Here is a 20,211-nt window from a genome sequence, read left to right as displayed (position 1 = left end):
CATCGTCTGCCCTGATTCAGCCCACAATACAGGAGTTGTCTGAGAACTTCTGGAGGTGACATGCTCCAGAGTTGCGGCAGAAGTCGGAGGTGTAGAGGGTAAATAGGAAAAGAGACAGGACTGTTCCTTGGGGGGCACCCGCGTTGCTAATCCCCACATCGGACAGGCAGCCCTGCAGACGGACATACTGTGGCCTGCCCCTGAGGTAGTCTGTGATCCAGGCCACCAAGTTGTGGTCTACCTGCATGGCTGGGAGCTTCTCCGCTAGCTGGAGGGGGAGGATGGTGTTGAAAGCACTGGAGAAGTCAAAGCCATCCCAGCTAGCTGTCCCGCACACTCCTTGAGCACCCTGGGGCTGATTTCGTCAGGGTTTTGTACATTAAAGGGGATTTGACTCAGCCCAACATTAATTTACATAAACGACAACAAAAAAAACAATGTAAAATCGAAAGGTAAAATAAAACCAAACCAACAATAGTAAGAAATATATTTTGGTGTTTGGTGTCAATGTAACGTGATGTTGTAATACCATTTTGAGTCCTTGCAGCCTTTTGCACTCAACCACTTACCAGGTGACATCAATAAGTCTGTGAAGGTTCAGGGCGTGAGTGTTTAAGGGGGCATTGGGATTGGGCCACTAACCCCCATCCTAACCCTAACCCTGACCTTTTTGGTGTGTATGTTCATGCATGTGTGTTCAGGGGATGAAGTACCTCCATATGCGTGGTCTGAGTCATGGGCGTCTGAAGTCTCGTAACTGTCTGGTGGACGGACGATTTGTTCTCAAGATCTCCGACTACGGATATCCCATGATCCTCCACTCTCAGAGCCTCACCCTACCAGAGGAACCCGAGGGTGAGATGCTGTAGAACCCTCCAGAACTGTAGAACACTACTCTGAGCCTCTCCCTAATAGAACCCTCTAGAACTGTAGAACCCTGCTCTCAGAGCCTCTCCCTAGTAGAACCCTATGGCACTGTAGAACACTACTAGGACTGTAGAACACAACTCTCAGAGTCTCTCCCTAGTAGAACTCTCTAGAACTGTAGAACACTACTCCAGAGCTGTAGAACCATTTGGAACTGTAGAACTCTACTAGAACTGCATAACACTACTCTCGAACTGTAGAACCCTTTGGAACTATAGAACACTACTAGAGCTGTAGAACACTACAACCACCAAGATCATTTAACCATAATTCTAGAATGTTTATAATAAATTTATCACCCAAGGTGTCACACCAGTATAACCAGACGAAGCCAGATACTGTATTAAGAAAACCCTGCCAACAGTTTCAGTGCACAATTAACCAGTAACGTTTAGCTAAGAATGAAAGCTAGAATGCAAAGCCACAGCTCACTCTCTTAATCAGATCTAAGGTAAGCAATGTCTGGGACATTTTATTGGACATTTAATGTCAGGATATACATCTAGTTAACTATGTGACTTTGGCCACTCAGCTCGCACAGATAGCTTATTTTGGATCATTCTTCCATTATAAATCCCATACAGACATGTACAACTATTACAATCTTATGTCTTTGCATTCATTTTCTACGATGTTCTGGTTCTCTACCATGGGGGTGTGGTCTTCGAACACCCTAACTAACCCTAGCCTTGTGAGGCCATCGGGATTCTTCCATCTATCTCAAACGATTTCCAGCAAATGACATTGTGACCGCGCCAGTGAGGGACTGCATTCTAACCGCTGTTCTGCCCCCTAGTGGGTGTGCAGCCCCTGATTTCTTCCTGTAGTTGATGCATGCAAATGAAACCTACAGGCTGCTGGCAAAACAGTCTCCCGAAGCAACACACGGTAGTGTTAACATTAGTAGAATGTGGCTCAGGAGGTAGAGTGGGTTAAAATAAAAACAAACAACTTTTATTGTCATACGTTGGATTTTGCACAGCACAGGTGATGAGGCACACACACACACACACACACACACACACACACACACACACACACACAGAGTGACAGAAGTGTCCACCAATGAACATTTCCTCTGCTTTTCACCCATCCCTTCGTTCTTCTCTCAAGGGCAGAAAGTAGGCAGCATGCAGGGGACACGCTCCGGGGTCAACCAAGTGCTCCTGTCCATCTTTGCCAGGGACAGACAGCGTTAGCAATCTGATAAAGGATAGGTTCAGAATTTAGCATTATAAGCCATGTTAACAGGTTATTTCCGATCATCAACACTGTGTGTGTGTGTGCGCATGCTTGTGTGTATGTATGTGTGGCGTGTGTGTGTAGACCTGCTGTGGACAGCTCCAGAGTTATTGCGCAGTCCTCAGCGAGGAGGCTCCTTTCAGGGAGACGTCTACAGCTTCGCTATCATTACACATGAAGTGATCTCACGGACGCCTCCCTACGCTTCGATAGATATGCCTGCTCAAGGTCTGTGGTCTTACACTACCTCTACCACTAACCCTACCCCTTACACTAACTTTCCTCTATCTCTGACCCTAACCCTACCACTAACCCTCCCCCTAACTACTAACCCCTAACCCTACCACTAACCCTCCCCCTTACACTAACTTTCCTCTATCTCTGACCCTAGCCCTACTACTAACCCTACCCCTTACTCTAACTTTCCTCTATCTCTGACCCTAACCCTACCACTAACCCTCCCCCTAACTACTAACCCCTAACCCTACCACTAACCCTCCCCCTAACTACTAACCCCTAACCCTACCACTAACCCTCCCCCTTACTCTAACTTTCCTCTATCACTGACCCTAACCCTACCCCTTACACTAACTTTCCTCTATCTCTGACCCTAACCCTACTACTAACCCTACCCCTAACTACTAACCCCTAACCCTACCACTAACCCTACCCCTTACTCTAACTTTCCTCTATCTCTGACCCTAACCCTACCACTAACCCTACCCCTTACTCTAACTTTCCTTTATCTCTGACCCTAACCCTACCACTAACCCTCCCCCTTACTCTAACTTTTCTCTATCTCTGACCCTAACCCTACCACTAACCCTACCCCTTACTCTAACTTTCCTCTATCTCTGACCGTAACGGGCTGCTCACATGCTTCCGTTTGATGCGTGTCCGTCAACGTATGGCGGAAGGTGTGTCTGCTGCACACAACAACAGCCAATCACATTGTCTGAAACTGCGCTCACAACAGCCAATAGATTCTCCAAACCTGCTAGCGCACACTATATTGAAAACCCACCCGGCTTTTCGTTTAGTGCTGTCACGGATGATAATCTGTTTGAACGTGTGGCGATCATCTATGCATTGTGGTTGAGGCGACGTGAACGTGGTGCCCGCAGGTATTGGGTACATCCTATCCTGCAAACCCGCCAGAAACAAACAGCGATGATAAGTTTGTCCTCCATCTTGGTATCGAAAAAACATCTGATTGGTCGGCAGCTCCAGCAACGCATCTGAAAGCTGAACATTTCTCAACTTTCGACGCTAGCAACGCAGGCAACGCAACGCACCGGGACAACAACGGAACCAGAATGCCATTCAGCTGCAGTCATTGAAAGTGAATGGCATCCGTCAATGTTGACATATCAAACGGAAGCTTGTGAGCAGCCCATAACCCTACCACTAACTCTACCCCTTACTCTAACTTTCCTTTATCTCTGACCCTAACCCTACCACTAACCCTCCCCCTAACTACTAACCCCTAACCCTACCACTAACCCTAACCCTAACTTTCCTCTAGCATTGTGACTGCTGGTGGTACTGGTTCTTATGAAGGCTTTACTGACAATGACTGTGATGTCAGCTCACTAACTCCTGACCAATGTACTTATTTTAAGTCACTTTGGATAAAGCCTCTACTAAATGCTAACTGCTAAATGTAAACCCTAATGCATTTTTTCTATTGTGTGTGTTTGTGTGTGCATGTTTGCTTGTGCTTGTGTTTATGCGTATTTATGTGTGTATGTGTTTGTGTGTGTCTGTGTGTGTGTGTATGTATGTTTGTGTGTGTTTATGTGTGTATGTGTTTGTGTGTGTCTGTGTGTGTGTATGTATGTTTGTGTGTGTTTGTGTGTGTATGTGTTTGTGTGCGTGTGTGTATGTGTGTGTGTAGAGATCATTGACCGGGTGCGCTCCCCGACCCCGCTCTGCCGGCCGTGTGTCTCTGTGGATGAGGCTCCGCTCGAGTGTCTCTCTCTCATGCAGCAATGCTGGAGTGAGGAGCCAGACAGACGGCCTAACTTCCAGGAGATATTCAAACAGGTACACAGGTACACACACACACACACACACACACGGTCAGATATTCAAACGGATACACACACGGTCAGATATTCAAACAGGGACACGCACACACTGTCAGATATTCAAACTGGTACACAAACATACACACACACACACACACACACACACGGTCAGATATTCAAACAGGTACACACACACATGGTCACTCACAATCTTAAATTCACTTGACTATTTAATTGAGTGTGTGTTTTGTAGTTTAAGAATGTGAACCGAGGGAAGAGAGCCAACATCATTGACTCCATGCTGCGGATGCTGGAGCAGTACTCCTCTAACCTTGAGGACCTGATCAGAGAGAGGACTGACGAGCTGGAGGTGGAGAGGGCCAAGACTGACAAGCTGGTGGGACAGCTGTTGCCCAGGTACCCCTAACCTCCACCCCCCAGGGACATACACAGACCCCCCAGGTACATACACAGACCCCCAACCCAGGGACATACACAGACCCCCCAGGTACATACACAGACCCCCAACCCAGGGACATACACAGACCCCCAACCCAGGGACATACACAGACCCCCAACCCAGGGACATACACGGACCCCCCAGGGACATACACAGACCCCCAACCCAGGGACATACACAGACCCCCCAGGGACATACATAGACCCCCCAGGGACATACACAGACCCCCCAGGGACATACACAGACCCCCAACCCAGGGACATACACAGACCCCCAACCCAGGGACATACACAGACCCCCCAGGGACATACACGGACCCCCCAGGGACATACACAGACCCCCCAGGGATATACACAGACACCCAACCCAGGGACATACACAGACCCCCCAGGTACATACACAGACCCCCCAGGGACATACACAGACCCCCCAGGGATATACACAGACACCCAACCCAGGGACATACACAGACCCCCCAGGTACATACACAGACCCCCCAGGGACATACACAGACCCCCAACCCAGGGACATACACGGACCCCCCAGGTACATACACAGACCCCCCAGGGACATACACAGACCCCCCAGGTACATACATAGACCCCCCAGGGACATACACAGACCCCCAACCCAGGGACATACACGGACCCCCCAGGGACATACACAGACCCCCCAGGGACATACACAGACCCCCCAGGGACATACACAGACCCCCCAGGTACATACACAGACCCCCACCCCAGGGACATACACAGACCCCCAACCCAGGGACATACACAGACCCCCCAGGGACATACACAGACCCCCCAGGGACATACACAGACCCCCCAGGTACATACACAGACCCCCACCCCAGGGACATACACAGACCCCCCAGGGACATACACAGACCCCCCAGGGACATACACAGACCCCCCAGGGACATACACAGACCCCCCAGGGACATACACAGACCCCCCAGGGACATACACAGACCCCCCAGGGACATACACGGACCCCCCAGGTACATACACAGACCCCCACCCCAGGGACATACACAGACCCCCAACCCAGGGACATACACAGACCCCCCAGGGACATACACAGACCCCCAACCCAGGGACATACACAGACCCCCCAGGGACATACACAGACCCCCCAGGGACATACACGGACCCCCCAGGGACATACACAGACCCCCCAGGGACATACACAGACCCCCCAGGTACATACACAGACCCCCCAGGGACATACACAGACCCCCCAGGGACATACACGGACCCCCCAGGGACATACACAGACCCCCCAGGGACATACACGGACCCCCCAGGGACATACACAGACCCCCCAGGGACATACACAGACCCCCAACCCAGGGACATACACAGACCCCCAACCCAGGGACATACACAGACCCCCAACCCAGGGACATACACAGACCCCCAACCCAGGGACATACACGGACCCCCCAGGTACATACACAGACCCCCCAGGGACATACACGGACCCCCCAGGGACATACACAGACCCCCCAGGGACATACATAGACCCCCCAGGGATATACACAGACCCCCCAGGGACATACACAGACCCCCCAGGGACATACACAGACCCCCCAGGTACATACATAGACCCCCCAGGGACATACACAGACCCCCAACCCAGGGACATACACAGACCCCCAACCCAGGGACATACACAGACCCCCAACCCAGGGACATACACAGACCCCCAACCCAGGGACATACACAGACCCCCCAGGGACATACACAGACCCCCCAGGGACATACACAGACCCCCCAGGGACATACACGGACCCCCCAGGGACATACACAGACCCCCCAGGGACATACACGGACCCCCCAGGGACATACACAGACCCCCCAGGGACATACACAGACCCCCCAGGTACATACACAGACCCCCAACCCAGGGACATACACAGACCCCCAACCCAGGGACATACACAGACCCCCCAGGGACATACACGGACCCCCCAGGGACATACACAGACCCCCAACCCAGGGACATACACAGACCCCCCAGGGACATACACAGACCCCCCAGGGACATACACAGACCCCCAACCCAGGGACATACACAGACCCCCAACCCAGGGACATACACGGACCCCCCAGGTACATACACAGACCCCCCAGGGACATACATAGACCCCCCAGGGATATACACAGACACCCAACCCAGGGACATACACAGACCCCCCAGGTACATACACAGACCCCCAACCCAGGGACATACACGGACCCCCCAGGTACATACACAGACCCCCAACCCAGGGACATACACAGACCCCCCAGGGACATACACGGACCCCCCAGGGACATACACAGACCCCCCAGGGACATACATAGACCCCCCAGGGATATACACAGACACCCAACCCAGGGACATACACAGACCCCCCAGGTACATACACAGACCCCCAACCCAGGGACATACACGGACCCCCCAGGTACATACACAGACCCCCCAGGGACATACACAGACCCCCCAGGTACATACATAGACCCCCCAGGGACATACACAGACCCCCAACCCAGGGACATACACAGACCCCCAACCCAGGGACATACACAGACCCCCAACCCAGGGACATACACAGACCCCCCAGGGACATACACGGACCCCCCAGGTACATACACAGACCCCCCAGGGACATACACAGACACCCACCCCAGGGACATACACGGACCCCCCAGGGACATACACAGACCCCCCAGGGATATACACAGACACCCACCCCAGGGACATACACAGACCCCCCAGGGACATACACAGACCCCCCAGGGACATACACAGACCCCCAACCCAGGGACATACACAGACCCCCCAGGGACATACACAGACCCCCAACCCAGGGACATACACAGACCCCCCAGGGACATACACAGACCCCCCAGGGACATACACGGACCCCCCAGGGACATACACAGACCCCCCAGGGACATACACGGACCCCCCAGGGACATACACAGACCCCCCAGGGACATACACAGACCCCCAACCCAGGGACATACACAGACCCCCCAGGGACATACACAGACCCCCAACCCAGGGACATACACAGACCCCCCAGGGACATACACAGACCCCCCAGGGACATACACGGACCCCCCAGGGACATACACAGACCCCCCAGGGACATACACGGACCCCCCAGGGACATACACAGACCCCCCAGGGACATACACAGACCCCCCAGGTACATACACAGACCCCCCAGGGACATACACAGACCCCCCAGGTACATACACGGACCCCCCAGGGACATACACAGACCCCCCAGGTACATACATAGACCCCCCAGGGACATACACAGACCCCCAACCCAGGGACATACACAGACCCCCCAGGGACATACACGGACCCCCCAGGGACACGGACCCCCAACCCAGGGACATACACAGACCCCCCAGGGACATACACAGACCCCCCAGGGACATACACAGACCCCCAACCCAGGGACATACACGGACCCCCCAGGGACATACACAGACCCCCCAGGGACATACACAGACCCCCCAGGGACATACACAGACCCCCCAGGGACATACACAGACCCCCCAGGGACATACACAGACACAAATATGCCAGCAGCCGGTCTCTGAGGTCCTCTGACCAGGGCCTACTGGTTTGTCCTCTGACCAGGGCCTACTGGTTTGTCCTCTGACCAGGGCCTACTGGTTTGTCCTCTGACCAGGGCCTACTGGTTTGTCCTCTGACCAGGGCCTACTGGTTTGTCCTCTGACGAGGGCCTACTGGTTTGTCCTCTGACCAGGGCCTACTGGTTTGTCCTCTGACCAGGGCCTACTGGTTTGTCCTCTGACCAGGGCCTACTGGTTTGTCCTCTGACCAGGGCCTACTGGTTTGTCCTCTGACCAGGGCCTACTGGTTTGTCCTCTGACCAGGGCCTACTGGTTTGTCCTCTGATGAGGGCCTACTGGTTTGTGTCCTCTGACCAGGGCCTACTGGTTTGTCCTCTGACCAGAGCCTACTGGTTTGTCCTCTGACCAGGGCCTACTGGTTTGTCCTCTGACCAGGGCCTACTGGTTTGTCCTCTGACCAGGCTGAAAACCATGGGGGACAGAGCCTTTGAATCTGTAGCCCCCGATCTCTGGAATGCGCTCCCCCAGGACTTAAGAATCTCTCCCTCTGTGGACATTTTTAAGGGACTGCTTAAGACCCACCCTGTCGCTGCTCAACACACACATCACCTGTGTTTACCAGCCTGCTCTCTCCATCATTGCTGTCATTTACCGGCTGCTCTCTCCATCATTGCTGACAGGTCAGTAGCTCTAGCCCTGAAGAAGGGAAAGACAGTGCAGCCGGAACATTTCTCTGAGTCCACTCTCTACTTCAGTGACATCGTGGGATTCACCACCATCTCAGCACTCAGCGAACCCATGGAGGTGACTGCGTAATCACATCTAGCTCGCTGTTCCCAAACCTGGAGGGTTTCCTAACCCTAACCCTATCCCATGGAGGTTTGTTTTGTCTCCCTAACCCTAACCCCTAACCTTAAATCTAACCCTAGTCTGGTCTCAGCATGCTTGCAATGGCTCCATGGAGCGGTTTGTTTGCAGTGAGAAAGCAACCAACCCACAAACCGATACAATGGATACAACTTGCGTTATCCTTTTGTAGACCTTTTTTCAAGATGTAATCAGGCCACAAAAGGGCTACAAAATTCTGATCAATCACAAAACAGTTTGCAAGAATGTGGTGTTAAGGATGCATTCAGACCTGTAGTTTGTCTGCTTTGTCAGTTAGGGTTAGGGTTAGGGTAAGGGTTAAAATGTGGTGTTAAGGATGCATTCAGACCTGTAGTTTGTCTGCTTTGTCAGTTAGGGTAAGGGTTAGAATGTGGTGTTAAGGATGCATTCAGACCTGTAGTTTGTCTGCTTTGTCAGTTAGGGTAAGGGTTAGAATGTGGTGTTAAGGATGCATTCAGACCTGTAGTTTGTCTGCTTTGTCAGTTAGGGTAAGGGTTAGAATGTGGTGTTAAGGATGCATTCAGACCTGTAGTTTGTCTGCTTTGTCAGTTAGGGTTAGGGTTAGAATGTGGTGTTAAGGATGCATTCAGACCTGTAGTTTGTCTGCTTTGTCAGTTAGGGTTAGAATGTGGTGTTAAGGATGCATTCAGACCTGTAGTTTGTCTGCTTTGTCAGTTAGGGTTAGGGTTAGAATGTGGTGTTAAGGATGCATTCAGACCTGTAGTTTGTCTGCTTTGTCAGTTAGGGTTAGGGTTAGAATGTGGTGTTAAGGATGCATTCAGACCTGTCGTTTGTCTGCTTTGTCGTGATTGCTGTGTGAACGCATTGAACCAAGTTCCAAGTAACAACCCCAACTATAACCTATAAACCCTGACCCTACCCCTAACTCTAACCTCTAAACCCTGACCTCTCCACATTGTTTTCCTTAACAGTATGTTATATGAACAAAGTCAGAAAGGAGAACAGTATATAAACATGTTAGAAAGGAGAACAGTATATAAACAGAAAGGAGAACAGTATATAAATACAGAAAGGAGAACAGTATATAAACACATTAGAAAGGAGAACACTATATAAACACAGAAAGGAGAACAGTATATAAATACAGTCAGAAAGGAGAACGGTATATAAACACATTAGAAAGGAGAACAGTATATAAACACATTAGAAAGGAGAACAGTATATAAACACATTAGAAAGGAGAACAGTATATAAACACATTAGAAAGGAGAACGGTATATAAACAGAAAGGAGAACAGTATATAAATACAGTCAGAAAGGAGAACGGTATATAAACAGAAAGGAGAACAGTATATAAACACAGTCAGAAAGGAGAACAGTATATAAACACATTAGAAAGGAGAACGGTATATAAACAGAAAGGAGAACAGTATATAAACACATTAGAAAGGAGAACAGTATATAAACACATTAGAAAGGAGAACGGTATATAAACAGAAAGGAGAACAGTATATAAACACATTCGAAAGGAGAACAGTATATAAACACATTAGAAAGGAGAACGGTATATAAACAGAAAGGAGAACAGTATATAAACACAGTCAGAAAGGAGAACAGTATATAAACAGAAAGGAGAACGGTATATAAACACAGTCAGAAAGGAGAACAGTATATAAACACAGTCAGAAAAGAGAACAGTATATAAACACATTAGAAAGGAGAACGGTATATAAACAGAAAGGAGAACAGTATATAAACACATTAGAAAGGAGAACGGTATATAAACAGAAAGGAGGACAGTATATAAATACAGTCAGAAAGGAGAACAGTATATAAACACAGACAGGAGAACGGTATATAAACACATTAGAAAGGAGAACAGTATATAAACATGTTAGAAAGGAGAACAGTATATAAACACTTCAGGAAAACAAAGGAGAACTGTGTGTGTGTGTGTGCCTTATTAAGGTGTATTCAGACCTGTTTGTGTGTGTGTATGTGTGTGTGCCTTATTAAGGTGTATTCAGACCTGTTTGTGTGTGTGTATGTGTGTGTGCCTTATTAAGGTGTATTCAGACCTGTTTGTGTGTGTGTATGTGTGTGTGCCTTATTAAGGTGTATTCAGACCTGTTTGTGTGTGTGTGTGTGTGCCTTATTAAGGTGTATTCAGACCTGTTTGTAACATATTCCTTGAATCGGAACATAAACAATGTTGCACTTGGACCTTACATGTGTGTGATCTGCTGAATGATCTCCTTTCTGTGTGTGTCTGTATGTGTGTGTTGTGTAGGTAGTTGATCTTCTGAATGATCTCTACACCATGTTTGATGCCATCATCGCCTCTCATGATGTTTACAAGGTGCGATATATGACCATTCACTACACACACACCTAACCCTAACATACATATTACTGTTACACACACATTACACTGTGACTGTGTTCATGAGTGTGTGTATTTTTGTGTGTTTGTGTATGTGTGTGTAGGTTGAGACAATAGGAGATGCCTACATGGTAGCTTCAGGTGTTCCAAACAGGAACGGTAACCGCCATGCTGCTGAGGTGGCCAACATGTCTTTGGACATCCTCCACAGCATCGGGACCTTCCGCATCAGACACATGCCCGAAATCAAGGTCAAGATCCGCATTGGACTGCACTCTGGTAGGCCTCACCCTAACCATAGCCTTCTGGTTTGGACTGAACTCTGGTAGGCCTCACCCTAACCTTCTGGGTTGGACTGAACTCTGGTACAGTCAGCCAAACTGCAATACTTCATCCTACGAAAGAGCAACAGCCAGGGTGAGAGCAACAACAACAGTGGCAATGGCGGTAAAATAATATTACAACCCGCAACCACGAGGGGCAATAGAGCACTGCTACAGGGGCAGTAAACTGCTAGTGTAGTAGGCTACTAGGCTTCTATGACAAGCTGGTTGCCGTCGCTTATAATGTAGGCTACAACCGGTCTGAATTGCACACTGCTTTTTTGGATAAGCTACAGCAGAGACAGTAGCCTACATAAAATTGGTTATTTGAGGAGATATCATTTTACCAACTGATCGGACATTCTTTAGATTCAAACCCAGAAACTCAGAAAGCTGCTGCGAGCAGCAGCTTTCATTTTAATCCCTATTATCAATGATGCAGTCAGAGTAAAGACATTAAATATACAATCAATATATAGCACTAAACCAGTGAGGACTATTTAATTTCAACCTGTATCTATCAACGCATGATACATGTATTCTATTCAAGGCACACCCAAACATGGCTGCCCAAGTGGCACAATCGTTAGTGCAGCAGACTTGTAACATAAGGCTTGCGGATTCTACCATTTGATGTTTGAGGGTAGTACCTTTAGAATTCGACTACATCGTTTTTAACCTCTTTAGGGCCAGGGAATTCAGATTCAAGACGAGACATCACAGTATACCGAAATACTGTGCTATATTAGGCCTAGGCTACTAGAGTTCCCACTGCAGCACTCATGAAGGTAGTGCAAATACGCAACATAGCCTACACAAGCCATCAGTGTTCTAAGATAGTACAATACTAATACTAAAATAGGCTGCTAAATACAACACTAACATAAGTGACAGCAAAAGAAAGAGGAAGTGATTTGACCACTCACTAACTGGATCTTGTTGAGGATAGAAATCTCATGAGAATAAGTCTCAGTAGCAACATCAATAATGATGTGTTGCCTTCGTTTTGCTTATAGACAATGTCAATATACACGATATACAATGAAATATCATACAACGAATATGCTAGTTTAAACTATAGACAGTTATAGCCTAGACTACTGCCAGACGAATTGAGTTTGCTTGCTCAACGACGCCTCCTGTCGGCTATTGCGCAACACTGAATAAGGAGGTGGTCTGGAGTGGTCCCTGAATAAGAGGGTGGTCTGGAGTGGTCCGAACGCTCCTCTAAAACTTTGCTGCTGCTGTTGGTGTTGCTCTCCCTACGTGGTGTGGCGAAGTATTGAAGATTAGCAGACTGTAGGCCTCACCCTAGCCCTAACCTAACCGTCTGGGTTGGACTGAAATCTGGTAGGCCTACCCCTAAACCAGAACAACTACAGCATAGTAGATTAAAACCGAACTGGTCTCTAATTTTATTTATGAGTGTGTGTGTGTTTGTGTTTCTCAGGTCCAGTTGTAGCAGGGGTTGTGGGTCTGACAATGCCGAGGTACTGTCTGTTTGGAGACACAGTCACTACAGCATCATCCATGGAGGCTAATGGTCTACGTCAGTATCACACACACACACACACACACACACAAACTACATACAGTTAGGTCCATAAATATTTGGCCACTAACACAATTTTCAACATTTTGGCTTTGTACACCACCACAGTGGATTTGAAATTAAACATGCAATATGGCCGGTGGTCTTCTTCGTCGGTAGGTTAGTTTGGTCCTCTCCTCCCTCCTTTTACCACCCCGAGCCTGGGTGAGGGGGTCACCCGGGCTATATATCTGGGCACACTTCCAAGAGCCATGTCACCATTTCGTCATGCACGACCGTCAGGCCACGCATCGTTGGGTGTCCGATATATCGGAGAGTCCTGGATGACGTGGTCTGCGGTTTGTTCCTCGGCGCCACACTCGCAGGCCATGCAGGATGCAAAGCCCCATCTCTGCATTGATGAATGGAAGCGTCCGATGCCGGTCTGGAGACAATTAAGCCTCACCACGCCAGTCTGGGTAAGTCAATGCCGGTAGGGGAAGGACTGGCGGCCGGGATGAAATCACAGAGTCTGGAGATGTTTGCCTCTCACTCCGCACGCTAGTTGTAGTCCGCCGATGCTGTCCCACTGATGTTAAGATCTCTGCATTGCTGCAGGAGATCCCATGTTGCAGGCACAAAAGGGTGTACAATAGACACCGGGGAGGCTCCGCTGTTGTAAACAAGCCTGTCGTGGAGCAGGTGGTTAGGCTCCACGGCCTGGCAGGCGAGACGTGCAGTGGTTCCTGTGTGGCAGAGGCCAGCGGGCTGGATGGATGCCTGCAATGATGGGAAGGTTGTCCACAGGAGTGGGATGGAGGCATCCTGTCACGATGCACAAGGCTTCGTTGATAGGTGGATCGATGAGGCGGGTGTGAGCGCTGCAGCACCACACCGATGCACAGTACTCACTGGTTGAGTAGACCAGAGCTAGGGCTGCCGTACCCAATTTTTTTGCGCCGGCGCCCCCGCCTGATCGGACCAGTCGCCTCATCAATGACACACAAGCTGTTAACTTCTTGCACAGTGACTCAAAGTGCCGGCAGAATGTGAGCGACCTGTCCAATGTCACGGCGAGATAGGTTCGTTCGGCATACTGTAGCATGGCACAAGTGTTCCATCGATGTGCATTCAGAGCTCACGTTTGGCTTCCTTGTTGTTAAGGCAGAAAGCCGCCGACACCGTCTTTGCCTCGCTGAGCTTCAATCTCCATTTCCAGAGGTATGCCGCTAGTGTCTGCATGTTCTGGCTCAGGTTTTCCTCCACAGCCTGTCGGTCTCCAGCGGAGTACACCAGCGCGAGGTTGTCTGGGTAGGCATACTTCCTGGAGACTGTGATCGGCAGGTCATAGGTGTAGATGTTATAGAGGAGGGGGGCCAGGACAGAACCCTGGGGGATGCCATGCTTAAGGCATCGCAAACTGCTTCGCTGTCCGCTACCAGTGGTAAGGTTAAAGCTGCGATTTTGGACAAGCTCCATGATCATGCTGACCATGTGCCTGTCCGGCAGCAGGCGGAGCAGCTTGCAGGTGAGGCCGCGGTGCCATACTGTGTCGTAGGCAGCCGTCAGGTCTATAAAGATGGCTCCAGCCTTCTTTTTGGCCGAAAAGCTGTCCTCGAAGTCTTGAGTCATCAAAGTGACTTGCCCTACGGTCAATCTCCCATGTCGGAACTTGGCCTGCTCCTGTCCCTGGTGATACTCTGCCAGGCCTCTACTGCAACAGTTTTGTCTTCAGCGAGTGAAATGCATGATCAATTGGATTCAGGTCAGCTGATTGACTTTGACTTGGCCATTGCAGAACATTCCACTTCTTTGCATATGAAAAACTCTTTGGTTGCTTTTGCAGTATGCTTCAGTTTATTGTTCATCTGCACTGTCAAGTGCCGTCTAATGAGTTCTGAAGCATTTGGCTGAATATGAGCAGATAATATTGCCCAAAACACTAATGAATTCATCCTGCTGCTTTTGTCAGCATTCACATCATCAATAAATACCAGGGAACATAACACTACTACCATCATGCTTCACTGTTGAGGTGGTATGCTTTGTATCATGAGCGGTTCCTTCTCTTTTCCATACTCTTCTCCTCCCATCATCCTGGTACAAGTTAATCTTTATCTCATATGTCCATAGAATGTTCCAGAACTGAACAGGCTTTTTTAGATGTGTTTTGGCAAACCAATCTGGTCTTTCTGTTTTTGAGTCTCACCAATGGTTTACATATTGTGGTGAACCCTCTGTATTTACTCTGGTTAAGTCTTCTCTTGATTGTTGAATTTGACACAGATAAACCACCTCCTGGGGAGTTTTCTTGATCTGGCCAACTGTTGTGAAGGGGTCTTTCTTCCGTGGTCTTCTGGGTCTTTTGGTGTTGCTGAGCTTACCAGTGTGTTTATTCTTTTTAAGGATGTACCAAACAGTTGATTTGGCCACATCTAATGTTTTTGCAATCTCTCTGATGGGATGTTTAGATTTTTCAGCCTAATAATGGCTTGCTTCACTGATAGTGACAGCTCTTTGGATTTCATATTGAGAGTTGACAGCATCATATTCGAAATGCCACACCTGTACCACACCTGAAATTAACTCTAGACCTTGTATATGCTCCTTGTAAATGAAATAACGAGGGAATAACACACACTTGGCCATGAAACAGTTAAGCAGCCAACTTTTGGTCCCTTAAAAACAGGGGGACCACATATAAAATTGTTTGTAATTCCTACACCGTTCACCGGATTGAATGTAAATAACCTAAAATTAAAGCTGAAAGTCTGCACTTAAAACACATCTTGATTGTTTCATTTCAAATCCATTGTGGTGGGGTACAGAGCCAAAATGATAAACTGTGTCAGTGTCCAAATATTTATGGACCTAACACTATCTATCTAATATTTTACACTATCTTCTATTTTTTTGTTATTTTAATTGTATTGTTTATTTTCAATCTGTTCTCACTGTGTTGACATGATTGATATTTTTATCCATCTCTTTTTATGGAAAGCAGTATGTGCTACATTAAATTGTATGAAGGGTGCTATATAAATAAAATGACATTGACACACACACACACAGACACACACTCTCTTTCACACATACACACACACACACACACACACACACACACACACACACACACACACACACACACACACACTAGGTTATCTATCTTAAATGTAATATTCTTTGTTGCAGCATACAGGATCCACATACACTTGTCAACTGTGAAGATTCTGATGAGTTTGAAACAGGGGTACAAGTTTGACACCCGAGTCTCACAGGTATTTCTGAACACACACACACACACACACACACACACACACACACACACACACACACACACACACACACACACACACACACACACACACACTCCTGGCGCTACTCTGGGTGGCAGCCTGCTTCAGCAGCTCCGTATCTCTTGACATTTCTTTGTTTATTCTTCATTGCTTTTTTTCTTTCAACTTTTCCATAATTTTAGTGAGTTTTAGTGTTAGAAGAGTTAGTGTTAGAACGTGCTGTATTTCCCACGCATTATTATCTTGTTTCTTTTTATATTTGATTCCTATTTTTGAGTGGCGATGTGTCTAGTGGGTTAGGGTTAGGGTTAGAGATGCTCTACTCACGCTCTGGGGAAAGCACCCTGCGGGACTACCTGCAGAGCTGCACGTTCACCGGCATAGGAAGCCAGCCAGAGTGAGGGAGAGAGAAAAGAAGGAACAGAGGAGGAGATTCAAACGATGTTTACCAAATATCGTAATGGGAAACAAGGGATCTCTTGCCCACAAGACAGATGAACCGACAGCCCTGGTTAGGGTTACAATACAACCGCAGTATTGTGAAGCAAACCGTGGGGCTCCGCAGACCACTGCATCAACCGTGATAACTAAAATTTGTTCGTATGTTTGGGCTTTTCCTTTTAAATTGCAGCCTGTGTGTATTTAATGTCAAATAAATGTATGATCATGAAAACATTTTAGTCTACACTTTGGTGGGGTGACAACAAAACGAGATTCCGCTGCTGCGTTTTCCTGGATTCTGTTATGTGTGCGGACGGATGAAATGGGAGTGTTTGACCTAAACACGGAGCATAATTTTACAGCCCTGAATGTGATTGTAGGATTCGAGCGATGGGCTATCTCCCTACCGCTCTGTCAGTCTGGCTCCAAGTCCCACACACAGTTGTGCAGCCTCTCTGTCCCTCGCTTGCAAAGTCTGTTGGCCCGTATATTCAATGCCTTCTTGTGTCTCCCATACACACACGCAGAGCATGCTTTAGGAGTTGTGCTTAAGTCTTTCATTTTGTTTTGCACATGACAATGTTATCATGTGTATACAAATAAATGCACACAAAGGGTTAAAGGGAGATGCTGATCACTTGAAGTAGAAACAGGAAAAAGTGTCGTTACTCTGGTTCCATGCATTTTCTTTTAATAGAACAACGTTTCAGCCATCATGCCTTCTTCTTTTAGCAATGAAAAAAGGAAATGTTATTAACAATATGAAGTCTATATTCATGTCAAAGGGAGTATTCCATCAGGACTATTATTCTTGTTATAGGGTTAGGGTTAGACCCGCTGAAACGGGTTTGGACCATGACCATTCTCATGCTAAAGGAAATTAGTAGGCCTTTAAATTTAGTTTGCATTTTTTTTCTTTGGTAACCATTTTAGAAAAGCATTAGCCTGTATTTATTTTATATTAATATATATATATATATATATATATTTATATTTAAATTGTTCTTAAATATTGTAGCCTACATAGAGATTTGTTTAATTCTATCTACTGCCAGGCCTATTGCCTTGTGCGCACCGTTCCGTTGTAATAACATTTAGATTGAGTGATATTGCTACTGTAACATTGCTACTGTAACCTATGTTCTTGTTTGATAAAAAATGTGAAATGAAATGAAAAGGCTGTATATATATATACCACAGTGATTATTAAAATATCTATAATAGCATCCATCCATCCATTCATCCACCCCCCCCCACACACAGAGCTTATTAAAATGTATTTGTGTGTGTCTTTATGTTCCTGTCTGTGTGTGTCTCTAGGCTAAAGGTACTGAAGACACCTACTGGCTGCTTGGTAGAGACGGGTTCACCAAACCACTACCAATCCCGCCTGATCTCACAGGAGGGTAAGTGTACACACACACAGACACGCAAATATATGTACTGTTACTGGAACAATTATGAGGTATTTAACCCAAATCCTAACCTATGCACTGTTACAATGCGGTATTTTCTATCCTTTCCCAGTGCCCGTAACCATGGTATCAGTATTGAAGAGATTCCTGTTGAACGCAGACAGAAGTTCCTGGACCGACAGAAAAAGATAAAATAGAATATCTCTCTCAATCTTTCCTAGGTTTCTATCCCTCTGTTTCATCATTTCAATAGCTTCCTAGAATCTCTCAATTTCTCTTCTCAATTCAGTTTGAATGCGTTGTTGAATTTGTCTAATATAATTATTTTATTTTGTTAATTTATATATTTTATAATACTTGTGTTATGTTTGACAGAAGAGTATCTTAATAGTGTTATATATCTTAATTATATTTTGTCAGGACATACTGCGAAAAGTTGCTTTTAGTTACTGTTCCCTTTTAATGAGCTTCAGGAGACCATTTGGATTACTTGGTCTCTTTGGGCAATTTTAAAAGCATGTTAAAGTCACACTGAAATGAAAAAAGCATTCTGTCCCATTGTGGTTCACATAATTGGTCAGTGTTCACCTATTCAAAGATGTATCCCAAAAAATTACAAAATTCTACTTTTGTGGTAATCTTATATCAAAGTATATAATTTCTTACTTCCTGGAAAATGGTAGGTCACGTGCAATGACGACAACAGGTACCTTAGATTTTAGGCCAATAATCTCACGACATCCACCCGTCAATCAACGCTATCCTTCTATCGAATCTGTCTAAAGTTCTTAAAACCCGTCCACTTGTCAATGTTCCAATCAAATTCCTCTAAACATATGTCCCACCCTCATAGCTTGTTTGCGTCGGAAATACGTCAAACTACGGAAGTTAGATGATCTCAAACGTCCGTTTCAGTGCGACTTTAAAGGGAATAGAGGTTTAGGAATGTGCATGTTTATAAATAATATTGAGAGTTTTAGCAGTTCATCAGATGTATCTATTTATTAGTTTTATCAACTTCAATGTTTATTATGTTTAATTATGTTTTTGTTCATGTCTATGAAGTGTTTGTGTCCTGTATTTATTTATATATATACATATATAGGGTTATATATATAAATATATATATATATATTTATATATACACACACACATATATTTATATATATATACACACATATATATATATATATATATATATATAGTTCTATATATATATATATATATATATATATATAGAGAGAGTTCTATATTGTATGTAATATTTGAATGTTATATTGAATATGAATTTATGAAATGTTGGTGGTTAGTTTTATATGTAATTTAACTCCTGAAGCTCTTATGATGTTCGAGCCAATTTTGGTTAGATAGAAAATATTTAGTTGTAAATAGTTAAATGAACTTGACACCACTCAGTGGACATCTATGAAAGTCAAAGGACAGGAAATATATCCCTCCCGTTTCTCTTGAGCTTAAATGAAGGTTTGAAATGAAATGGCTTGGCCCCAGTTAATAGTGTAACTATTATGTATTGCTCACATAATTGATTACAGCTTAAATTATACTGCTCACAGGATTCAAGATTTCTTTATTTGTCACATGTAATGTATGTGTAAAGTCACAGTGAAATGTTGCCTCAGACTCACTCTCACTCACTCACAAAAAACGTATTTGACAGTATTCTTTGTTCCTTTTGTGAGTTTCACTCT

The 20,211-nt window shown here is 46.5% G+C and overlaps 1 protein-coding gene across 1 annotated transcript in view; it reads left to right on the top strand.

Annotated features, from left to right (window-relative positions):
• LOC311329081 (retinal guanylyl cyclase 2-like) overlaps window positions 1-18,699 on the top strand; it is a gene marked incomplete at both ends in the record, with an annotated part of 28,157 nt that extends 9,458 nt beyond the window's left edge. Inside the window, 11 exons of the mRNA XM_084462969.1 lie at window positions 702-855; window positions 2,254-2,397; window positions 4,067-4,215; window positions 4,453-4,616; window positions 8,945-9,068; window positions 11,404-11,472; window positions 11,601-11,775; window positions 13,270-13,368; window positions 16,543-16,628; window positions 18,408-18,493; window positions 18,615-18,699. Of these exons, the coding sequence (XP_084319095.1) occupies window positions 702-855; window positions 2,254-2,397; window positions 4,067-4,215; window positions 4,453-4,616; window positions 8,945-9,068; window positions 11,404-11,472; window positions 11,601-11,775; window positions 13,270-13,368; window positions 16,543-16,628; window positions 18,408-18,493; window positions 18,615-18,699 (1,335 nt within the window). The remainder of the gene's footprint in view (window positions 1-701; window positions 856-2,253; window positions 2,398-4,066; window positions 4,216-4,452; window positions 4,617-8,944; window positions 9,069-11,403; window positions 11,473-11,600; window positions 11,776-13,269; window positions 13,369-16,542; window positions 16,629-18,407; window positions 18,494-18,614) is intronic.
• Between the last annotated feature and the right edge of the window lie 1,512 nt (window positions 18,700-20,211).

Source organism: Borostomias antarcticus (genome assembly GCF_949987555.1).
Source record: "Borostomias antarcticus genome assembly, contig: scaffold_116, whole genome shotgun sequence".
Classification (NCBI taxonomy): Eukaryota; Metazoa; Chordata; class Actinopteri; order Stomiiformes; family Stomiidae; genus Borostomias; species Borostomias antarcticus.
This window is presented reverse-complemented; position numbering and strand designations above follow the sequence as displayed.